We start from the raw sequence: 12,057 nt of genomic DNA, 5'->3' as shown, positions 1-12,057 counted from the left end.
GAAAAAGAATCGAACTTTTTAAAGAAAACGTCCATACCCACAATCCGAAACTATGAAAGAAATACATTCTACATGAATTAGAATAAATACACGTAATGCCCATAAGTTTCAAGCAGCCATTACGATAAAAATAAAAACCACAACCAAAGTGTAATCATTTCTTAGTTTCATTACTGTCATCTATAGCGAACAGAAGAAACTTTCCAGACTATGATAACGTTGCATGCACTTTACCTGCAAGCCAATATACACAATATGAAATTTAATCAAAACTCCTCTCCATTATCTTTCCCGGTGTTTTTTTTTTTCTATCTCTCTTTGTCATATTTTCTCACCTGACTACTCCAAATCGGTGTATGTTACGAGCTCAACACCAACGATTCACCCAGCCCCTCCGAGTCACTTTGCCCACGAGTGAGACATCAACTAAAATGGGACCACAAGCTGTACGGTCCATGAGCTAAACGGTCCACGAGCTAGACATGATGTAGGCAAATGAAAGGCCTACGACTCGAGGCTATAGGCAAATAAGGCCCACCAGCTTGACATGACATCACGGGGCTTAAAGGTCCTGTTTACCTTTGGGAGCAGTGATTTAAAAAGTGTTAAAGATATCACATTTGATGCATATGTGTAGGTCAGTTGTATCACAAAACATCCTACCATATAGAATTTTTGCAATAAAGCCTAAAATATAGGGAGATATCATTGTTTTTTGTCAATAAACCATAACTGTAGACGGTTTAGTCCGGAAACATTTTTATCATAACTATTGTTCACATTTTGTACATTTAACAATACTTAACATCAATTAAACTGGTTCAAATTTTCACAAAGTTTGTTTCTATTTAGAACTATAGATCTTGAAGGACTAATGCTGGATTTTTGTTTCCTCTGCAAATGGTATGCCTTTAATGTACGAAGGGTAGAGATCGTGGACTTGTTTTGCCTAATGTCGAGCTCGTGGGCCTTATATGCCTAGTGTTTAGATCACGGGTCTGTTAACTTTTATTTAGTGTCTAGCTAGTGGGCCTGTTTAAAAATTTGTTTGACTTGGTGTCTAGCCAGTGGGCTGTATAACTCGTGGATGCACGACTCATAGACAATTTTTCGTCAACCTCGTGGATTTATTACTCATGGGTGTCGAGCTCGTGTGATGACCCCCTTCAAATCGTGGCCATTTCTCTCTTGTCTCTGGCATTAAGATTCTCTTATATATATATATATATATATATATATATATATATATATATATATATATATATATAATTTGTGTTGGGGTTATCATCCTTTTCCTCTAACGATGTCCGTCCCCTACTTTTTTCTTCTTACAAGATATGAATTGATAAAAAAATAAATCCCTCAAATGTAAAATCTTGCCGAGTCACTAATTAAAAATTGTATGAGTATCTTTTTTTATTGTATATTCCTGTCTTATATTTGTAAAAAAAAAAGAAAGAGAATATATATATATATATATATATATATGCAAGAATAGATGAAATAACGAAAAAAAAGTCTCTGTTGAATTCTTCCGTGCAAGGTACATATGGCTCTCCACGGGAGAGGAAGTGAAGCCTGTAGCTATTCTTCACTTGGCAATTATTCATTGAGATAACTTAAAATGTCGTAATGTTATCAGAGAATGATGTTTATCTATAGCTAGTTGGAGATTAAATGCCCTTTCGGTAATTTCTAATTCTCAAGATTCAAGATTCAAATCTATTTTCACTTCCATCAAATAAACAAAGAAATTATATACATTGCATATGTACAGGATATTTGTAATAATTGCAGAATGTGATTGGACAAAGTACATATGAAAATTGCTGTCTGTCACAAACCTTCCGCGTACTCAACCAGCATTGTGCAAAGATGAATATAAAATCCATTGTCTATTATTAGAATTTGAATAGTGTGTATACCGTCAAGGACACGCCGAATCTTCAGTGTGATACATAATACTGAGTATGTTTTACATTAGAAGTCTTTCCAGCCGGAGAACATTAAGAATATTTGATTTAATCTTTGCATTAGGGGATATTGGGACCAACCTGTCCACTGTGTGTAAGTAGGGAGTGAAGTTAACTATTTCATATATAACGTGCTGATAAGACATTTCACGCACAACGATTAAAGTGTGTGTATTATTATATGTATCATAAATTGGCAAGTGACTGCAAAGACAATATCTGGAATGTACATGGCATGCAGCAGTTAGAAAGTGAATTTGTACTACTTGTCGTGACATGGAAGCATAGCGTATACACTGCTCTATTTTGTATCACGCTTACAAACTTTATGATTCGGCGGTTTCACAATGGAAAAAAATCCACGGTCACGAAGGTAGCTCGCTTAATTGATATTCAACATGAACACTTGGAACGAAGTTTGCTTTTATATATATGTATGTATATATATATATATATATATATACATATATATATATATATATATATATATATGTATATATATATATATATATATATATATATATATATGTATATATATATATATATATATATATATACAGCCAAGTATATAAGTGTTTATGTCCATTATATTTTCCTTCCCGTATTAATATCCTACCTTTTTTAAAGGTAGGGAATAATTATTGTTAGGTAGGTACATCTTTTTACCATCTGTTTTCGCCTATCTTTAATTAACAATAATACATGATTCATCAGGGTTCAGGCGGTAGAGATTTTGACTTATTCCCTCTGACAATCCTTGGGATAAACCATGACTTGTGCTCTACAAAATTTTCACTCTTATGTGCGTGTAGATTCCTACTCTTTCTTTTTTTTTTTTTTTTGAAAATCATGTGTATGCTTATGCTCTTTGAAAGATACAGTGTCGAGAGATCATCAAAATCACATTTTTCTCTTTACAAACCTCTTGACAAACCCGCTGTAGGACTTTATCTCTTTCAGTACAAGTAATGCTTTCTGTCATGATCTTTCAAGAAATAATATTCATTTTTTCCTACCTACATACAAATTGTACGGGTATGTGATCTACGCGTGGAAAGCCGTCTGTGTAAGATGCCAAAGTTTGGAGAGAAACATTGAACAAAGAGAGAGAATGGAGAGAGCAGAGATGCGGAGGGAGAGATCTCACTTCTTTTTTACAACCTCGTCCTTCATAGCTGGGATGAGTCCCTTGAGGAACGTTATATCTAGGAGCTCATCCACCTCAAGGGTGTCTGGATACTCCTTGAGAGCCCACTTGAGGTACGTCTCGAACTCGTTCCAATCCACCATGCCGTCCGAGTCCATGTCGATGGCGGCCCATGCCTTCTTGGTGTCCGAGCAGCGGTAGCAGGAGAAGTAAGGAGCCATGAAGCCGTTGTAGAAGGAGTCGAACTGGAGCATGTTGTCCCCCTGCACGTCGTCCCGGAGGTCCCACTCGTCCCACCTCTCCCGCACCTCTTCCAAGAGGCGTTTGGCGTTGGGCGCCTTCAGCTCGAACTTTGAGATAGCATCGCTCATGCGCTCGGTGAGGCTCCCGCCGGCCCGATCGAACAGCATGGCCAGGCCAACAGAACTCATGTACTCCTCCCTCCTGCCATAGCAACATGAGACAGAGTTCATCGTACTTTCATTGCATTACGTAATATCACTCTCTACTCTACGGTCTTAGTGCAACAAGGAAAAGTAGAAATTACGCGGTGCGTAATATATGTCCCCGCCGGAAGTAGCATTTTGTAACAAAATGTGCAATATAGGTAAAAAATCAAGGTCAAAGGTCAAAGAAGTCAAAGGTCAAAATTCTGTGTAGAAGTTTTGAAGCCCTCACCTAGTGCCATCACATAAAGCAAATGGAATCGAAATTGGGTTAGAAATGGCGAAGGAGTAGCATTTTGTAGCCAATGTACAATATAGGTCAAAAATCAAGGTCAAAGGTCAAAGAAGACAAAGGTCAAAATTCTGTGTAGAAGTTTTGAAGCCCTCACCTAGTGCTATCACATAAAGCAAACGGAATCGAAATCGGGTTAGAAATGGCGAAGGAGTAGCATTTTGTAGCAAAATGTACAATATAGGTCAAAAATCAAGGTCAAAGGTCAAAGAAGTCAAAGGTCAAAATTCTGTGTAGAAGTTTTGAAGCCCTCACCTAGTGCCATCACATAAAGCAAACGGAATCGAAATCGGGTTAGAAATGGCGAAGGAGTAGCATTTTGTAGCAAAATGTACAATATAGGTCAAAAATCAAGGTCAAAGGTCAAAGAAGTCAAAGGTCAAAATTCTGTGTAGAAGTTTTGAAGCCCTCACCTAGTGCCATCACATAAAGCAAACGGAATCGAAATCGGGTTAGAAATGGCGAAGGAGTAGCATTTTGTAGCAAAATGTACAATATAGGTCAAAGGTCACAACTGAAATTCTGTGTAGAAGTTTTAAAGCTCCCATGTAGTGCTATCATATAAAGCAAACAGAATCAAAATTGGCTCATAAATGACAGAGAAGTAGCAAATTGAACATTTTGATCACACACGGACGCACGGACGGACGCACGGACGCACAGACACACACACGTACGGAGCCCGTTTCATAGTCCCCTGCTCGAACTCGTTCGGCGGGGACAATAACAGGATTAGCGAAACGTTTAACGGGACATTGGAACACAATCATGGTTCATATTCACTTAGTTGAGTGAGCTTTAACATGGCAGTGGAACATGAACGTAGAAGTTACTTAAGCTCACAAAAATTTCAAATATACTCAATATCTCGTAAAGATAACAAAACTGGAAAGTAGATGGAGAGCATTATCACTCTCACCGATTTCTGACTGGAGGTTAGAGATGTTTAACATTAAGTGTATTAGGGAGGCAGCGGGAAGTAAGGCTGACTAGGCAGAGACTATTGCAAAGTACCTCCTTGGTCATGCACATACAGACTCTCTCACACACAGAGAAAAAGAATAATAGGAGGGGGGTCACGTATACGGCAATGTGTCGTATAATTTTGTCAGCTAGAGGGGAGATGCCTTTGAGGGCCTTCTTGGACGAAATGGATAGGACATGGATAAGCAAATGCTGCGTATATAGACCGATTGCAAAAAATTGCATTTCTGCTCTTTCTTTTCTGAAGTCTTTCGGTTTCTGTTTACATGTGGTCAAATGAGCGTCATGAAAGCTCTTTCGGTATGAATGCTTAATGCCTTGCTACAAATTTACTCTGAAGGAAACTCTGATAGCTTTTAATGTTCACGGCTTGTCATGCATGGTTGGTCATTGCATTTAAGGTAATTGCTTTCAAAGGGCAGAGCACTTTGAGAGGAAAACTGTCATTCATTTAAAGTGAAACATGTTCAAATGTTAAAAGCAAACGTCAATATAGGATTATTATTTGCCACGTTATCAGGATAATTCAAGAAATCTTTTGTTGTTTTGTTTTTCCTTTTAGATGATATTTCGTGTATTCATCGGTGCGGCTTAAAGATTGGCTGTTATGTATATGAACCACTTTCCCTTGGCTATGTACATAGACAACATCAATTTTACTGGATTCATGTTGTGACTATGCGCAGATGCAAGCTTGCTCGCAAGATTGAACGGTGTCACTAAATTTAAGCAAAGCGATTAAAAAAAAAAAGAAATCTATCTACCAGCAGACTAGTCTACAGGATTGACAAATATTACTACTTAATCAATTAAGGATCAATGAAATAAATATCTCATTATTACGAGCCCCCTCTTTGCTACATTTTTTGGCGTAATTTTAAATGACAACAACAGTTGAGTTGTAATAATAGTATCGCTTGAGTTAATGCAGTATTGCCTACATGGGGCAAATTATTTTTCTTTCAATAGGAACCCATTTATATATTTCCACAAACATCAACAAAACAACAATATTTGAGTGGACTGTGCCATTCTGAATGCATTATAATGTATGATAATGTTATATAACAACATAGACAATGTGTCTATGGTGTGTTCTCTATAACATTCAAACATTTCATAAATTTCAGTTGATTATCTGTTAGAATTTTACTTTTCTGTTTATGTATTATCGAAATGTGTATGTATATGTATATTGTTATATATGTATGTACCTGCATTGTCAAACCATGTGAAAACTGAATTTCCTTGTTGGACAGTAAATAAAATCAATCAATAACACAATGCTAGAAGTCACGAAGCAGGAACTGGGGAAAAGGGCCACTGTTACCATGGCAACGTACCTTCCGGTCCTAAGATCCTCCAGAATGAGTGCCTTCATCTTTTGGGCGAGATCCAGGGTGAACTGTGGATCCTCCCCGAAGAGATTGACGAGTTTCTCCTGGATCATCTCCTTGCTCGCCATCGTGGTGATCCTCACGGGGGCCTTCTCGCCGAAGAAGCTGGCCAGGTCGAAATCCTCGGGTTTGAGGTCGAAGACGAAGTCGACCGCCCTGGCGCCGAAGACCGGCTGCTTGATGTGCGGGTCCTTCCCCGTAGAGATCCTGGTGACATTGATGGCAGCCTTCCGCAGGTAGGAACAGTTGTATTTCTTGAGGACCTTCTTGTTGCCGAGGCGGATGAGGTTAAGGAGGGTGACGCATGATGGGGCGTTACCCATGGATGCCCCCTCTGCGCAAACGCTAGCCCATATGCCATCGGCTCCGTCCATCAAAACCTAGTATACAATATAAAGTTTTATTTTCTTTCACAGACATAGCCAGCGAAAATTGTTGTCATTAAAAGATAGAAGTAAACAATTTCAACTTTGTGAATCAATGGCATGGAAATACTTTAGCAAATATCACTTTCTATACAGTAATTCTGAACAGTATTACAGATGTAAATGTCTTTATATGGATTTGAAATAAGTGGGGTTTTTTTCTAATGATGATTTGATTTAAAAAGACAAAAAGTTTGGCAAGGAAACATAATAACATTATATTTTTTGATATTTTGTTACAATGCTTTTGTTTTTATCATCATTCTCTGTATTGACATACAGGTGTCTTTTGACATTTTGGGTAAATATCCCTCCTAAAAAGGAGTTACAAAATGGTCTATCCTAAAGTACCATAGAGGCAGACTTTCATAAACTGAAATGCCATGACCTGAACTGTGTTCTTGAAATGATATGGCATCTAAGCACCTGTATCAAGTTGTTTTGTACAATGATATTCGTTAAGGAGGCATGTTTGTTAAACCAAATGAGCCCATAAGCTGATAAGTGCTATGGTTAGTTGACTTCTTTTTTATTCCTCCAAAATACATGAAAAGAAATGTTGGTGCAATATGCATGTATACAAGCAAAAAAAAATAAATGACGACGTACAATTTGCCTAACAAGTCAACGATAAATCGTCAATGTATTAGAAAAACACCATAATTTCTAAGCCACTTTGAATAACAAGGTCCTATTGATTACACTTTATGTTCTCTTACTTGTAGAGCTGTGGCATCACAGTAGCCAAACTTCTCGTGGACATGAACGAGCAGGTGTCCGTTCCAGTTGTTTTGGGTCATGACCTTCCGGATGTACCTCGCCCACATGCCGCACTCTTCCGGTAGGGATTTCCCCCTCGGTTCCTCGAACATCATCCCGAAGGGACGACGTTCGGGCGGCAGGGTGGCCAGAAACTTCGTCACCTCGAAGACGCGTTCGGGGTGATCCGGCATCACGTCGGGCAAGTCTCGGAAGCTGAACATCACCTTGGCCTTCGGGCTCAGGTTCTCGAAACACCAGTCGTTCCACTTGCTGAGCAGTTGGCACATGTTGGCCACGGAAAATTTGTCGAAGTCGTACACGTCGTCGCCCAGGTCCATCTCGAAGATGACACTGTAGAGACCAGCAGGCTTGAGTTTTCGAATACCCACGGGAACCTTCACGCAGTCTGGTACTTTGCCTTTTGCACCTGATCGTTGCAAGAAGGGAATGATTCCTTGCAATGGGTTTCGTACAAATCATATATCTGCTAGTATAAATATACAGAATGCAATCAAGTCTTTGCATGTACGTATACAGATAGTTGCTTGAAATTCTCAAAAACATTCCCTTCTCGAATTTATGCCTTGATAACTATCAACCCATAACCTTATAATTTATAATCTATAACGCTCGAAGGTTTGTCATTATACAACCACTTTGAATCAAATAGTTAATTTTTATTCAGTACATGATGCATCCTTCCGTTTGTTCGTTGGATGAACTTTCATCAAATTTCAAAATTTTGCTCTGCATATAACCACCTCCCTTTCTTACGACCACCATGGTGGAATCTGTCGGATACCTTCCGTGATCTCGGAGAAAGCCCAGAGGCCGTCTGGATCCTCCCCTTTTTCCTTCAGCTGCATGATGAAGATGTCATCCACGCGGGTCATGTGGGAGAAGGAGGCCACGATGGTGTTCTTGAAGCCGCACTTCTTCACCTCGTTGTAGATCTGCCACTTGCTCTCGATGGTGTGCCCCTTCAGCTGGCCCACGGTGCTCTCTCGGATCGAGTTGTCCAGCACGAAGATGTCCAGGTCTCGGAGGACCTGGTACTTTGCCAGGGCTTTGTTGACATCCCGTTGATACGACTTGACGAGATGTTGAGTTTTCGATGGCTTTTTGTTAAAGACACTGCAACAACAATTACAATATTATGATTTTAATAGCGACTTGGGATAATATTCAACCAAACTGTCAACAATGTCAGCACACTTCTTTGTGCCAAAGATACTGGTAAATATGAGTTGTTGGTTTTTTTTTTTTTTCCTGTGGTTGTAGCGTATCTATTTCTGTGTTCAAGCTTTGAAAGAAAGTGTCCAAAATCCAGTTAGCCACGAGACGGGTACAATTGTGGACAAAACTTTGAACTGTCAAGGAACTGGCCCCATATTCCTCGTAATCGTATGGCAATCACTCATTGGCATTTTTCGCTTACAAAATGTTGACCTTCTCTTTGTTATACATGTAAAGGTTTTCCCGGCCAATTTCGCACTTTTGTCAGTCCCATTCCCTATTGCTGCATTCAATTTAGCAAAATTTAACGTAGATGACATGTTCGGTATTTCAATTTTATGATCTCTTCATTCAAATTCATTTTGGAGCATTCAAATTACCTTTGATCTCATTCTAATTAACATTTTTTCCATTTAAATTCGTAAAACAAGCACCATTTCGTTATTCGTTCATTCAATTTAGAATGATACGGTCACGTGATCACGTATATGCTGCGCTCGTTCATTCGAATTCATTTTTGGGCATCCAATTTAACACCTTTTGCAGTCAATTTAGCACATATGTTTATACTTTGGTTCTTTCTTTATTTTATACAACATAGTTATTGTTTTGTAAGCATCATTACACTTCATAATTATTTCCGTATTTATTTTGGAGATTTGGCAACACCTTTTTTTTTTTCAATGTGCTTATTGAGTCTCCCAGTCCGAAGTCCGTGCGTATTGTAGCCACAACTTATCTGGCCGTTGAGCGCTTTATTCCGAGTGTGTCGGCCAGTTCTAGGAAGTCAAGGTTATGATCATCAAATGTTCCTATAATTCTTTCTCTGTCTTCTTGAAATATACGTCTGTATCTAACTTGTTCTGTCATGACTGTATAAGGAAGATGAAGTTAATCTGTAGTATTGGTACATGTAGGCCTATATCTGTAGTATTGGTACATGTAGGCCTATATGTAAGAAAGAAAAGGGGAGTCACAGAACAACAAACTCGAGCTATATCGGGTCAAAAATGATACTTTTACTGCTTTGCAGTGTGTGGATGAAACAAATAGTCACATAGAAATGTACACATTTCAATGTTCTCACCTATTAAAAAAAAAGAGATAACATGACGTTAATTTGAATGAAAATATTCGGAATTTGACTGCCCATTCGCGAAATTGAATGACTCAAGTACCCATTTCGGCGAGTGGTGGCGAATTTGAATGAACGTAGAGTACCAGCCAATTTGAATGCCCTTTTTACGAATTTGAAAGCCACATGTGCAAATTTCATTGATCGAAATGCTAAATTGAACGCACAAGTTGCAATTTTGAATGACAGACTGTGCGATAACGAGGGGTTTTTGCTAAATTGAATGAACATTCTATTAAATGGACTGACAAAAGTGCGAAATTGGCCGGGAAAAACCAAAATTATTTACCGTTATATTTTCATTAAAACAGCAAATATATATATATATATATATATATATATATATATATATATATGTCTTGCATGTATATAATTTGCATTTCAGACTGGGTCAATAAAGCTGTGACGTTAATCATGGAATAAGATAGTTAACGGCACTCTCAAAAGTACACATGGGATTGTGACTGAATGTATACCAACCTAACCTATTTTTCTATTGTTCATCTCTGAACAGTCAGACTGTGTTATATGTGCTGGAGCCACTCAATAGGAAAGGAGCTATTGATGGCCATACCTTGGGACACAACAAAAGGCTGTCAAGAATTGGACAAACTGTCCTGCCCCTCCATGGCCCATTTGAAGCCTGGATAACGTTTAGCTCTACATTCAAAGCGTGCAGTGACCGTATGGTTTGCTTGTGCTTCGTTTCAATTACACGTACACGTTGATTTAGGTCCGTGAAATTCGCAACATTTCACTAACTGGACAATTGTTTCTACACAGCTTTGCATAAATGAAAGCTATAATACCATAACTATGATAAATAGTGCATAGACTCGCAAACACACACACACACACACACACACACTTATATATACATATATAAAGAGAGAGAGACAGAGAAACAAGAGTCCTACAGACCTTTGGTAACCCCACATTTAGCCACAAACTCATCAAATGTATGCTTAATGTATTCTAAATAATCCCTTGGCAGCATGAAATCCTGCGTTCACTGTCACTGACTGTTGCATTAAGATATCTGTGGGTAGATGAAATGAATAGTCGAGGCCATAGAGTCTGCTCTTACACAAATCCCCTATTACATAAATTACAATTTCAAATTGTTCGTTTGCTTTTTCTTGCATGAAAAAAAAAATAAACAGACTCCTTTTAATTTCCCCTTCAACTGCTATGTATCTTTTCTCTGTCCTCATACCTCGCTTTTCCAGGTGTTTAACCAGGACTAACTAACCTTAGAGTATCCTTCTGCCCTTGTTAACATAATCTCAATCGAAATCTTCATACCTCCACTCATGTACTGTACTGGAAGATTGATAAAGAAACAAAATTATATCATACACACTTGACAATTTTAACCTGCAAAACACCTGAAAAAATCTTAATTTCGTGCAAGGGATGTCCGTAGAGAGTCACGAGTTAATCAAAATATTTTTATTGAAAGCATTGCAAGCGTTAATCAGTGGGGACACTGGCATAGTGGATAAGACCCCCGACTCCCAATTGGAGGACCTGAGTTCGAATCCGGCCCAGTGCTTACGCCTTTTGACAAGATGCTTTTTACCCGCCATGTCCCTCTCGACTCAGGTTTATAAATGGGTAGGCTACCTGGCAATGCTAGAGTTATTAATGATGACATGGCCCTCTGGTAGAGCAGTGTAAACAGTGAAGAGGTACCATGGATAAGCAAAACCACATTATTATAATAATTAATCCGCCAACACCATGCTACAAGCAAATTTTGAAACTGCTTCATTATAGTTTTGTTTAAATCTCATCAAAACTTCATGTAGATTAACTCGATCTCTTGAAGCAGAGCATGAGTCGCAAGTCGGGGCTTACGATAATTGAAGAGCTAGATTGCTTCCAAAAGGCGCTAAATCCATTGAAAAATGATGGATTTAGCGCCTTTTGGAAGCAAGCTCTTCATATGTTTTCCTATCAAGATTACCGTTCATTGAAAAAACAGATATCTCACATAACATCGACAATGATAATGGAGACATGATATTTAATGCTTCAACCACATATGCGACACTGGCATTCACCTTCTACAAAAAGAGAAAAGGGTAAGAACGAATATAGAACACACGCACACACAAACTTTTATGATTCAATCTTGTTTCCATAGAAAGTCATGCAAGGTAATATACATAACGCTATGACGAATAAAGCATTTTAAATCACATGACTTTCAATAATACGCATACAATACGGTTATACTTAAACCGCGCACATAGAC

At 38.4% G+C, this 12,057-nt stretch overlaps 1 protein-coding gene across 1 annotated transcript; it reads right to left on the bottom strand.

Moving 5' to 3' along the window:
• Positions 1-3,116: 3,116 nt before the first annotated feature.
• On the bottom strand, positions 3,117-11,386 carry LOC140235828 (uncharacterized). The gene is made up of 5 exons (XM_072315829.1): positions 11,328-11,386; positions 8,229-8,560; positions 7,384-7,853; positions 6,186-6,619; positions 3,117-3,564 (listed from the first exon to the last, which is right to left on the bottom strand). The coding sequence occupies exons 1-5, from the start codon at positions 11,384-11,386 to the stop codon at positions 3,117-3,119; spliced, it is 1,743 nt and encodes a 580-aa protein (XP_072171930.1).
• Between the last annotated feature and the right edge of the window lie 671 nt (positions 11,387-12,057).

Source organism: Diadema setosum, chromosome 12, assembly GCF_964275005.1.
Source record: "Diadema setosum chromosome 12, eeDiaSeto1, whole genome shotgun sequence".
Taxonomy (NCBI): Eukaryota; Metazoa; Echinodermata; class Echinoidea; order Diadematoida; family Diadematidae; genus Diadema; species Diadema setosum.
The sequence above is the reverse complement of the archived record's forward strand: the minus strand, read 5'-3'. Positions and strand labels throughout refer to the sequence as shown.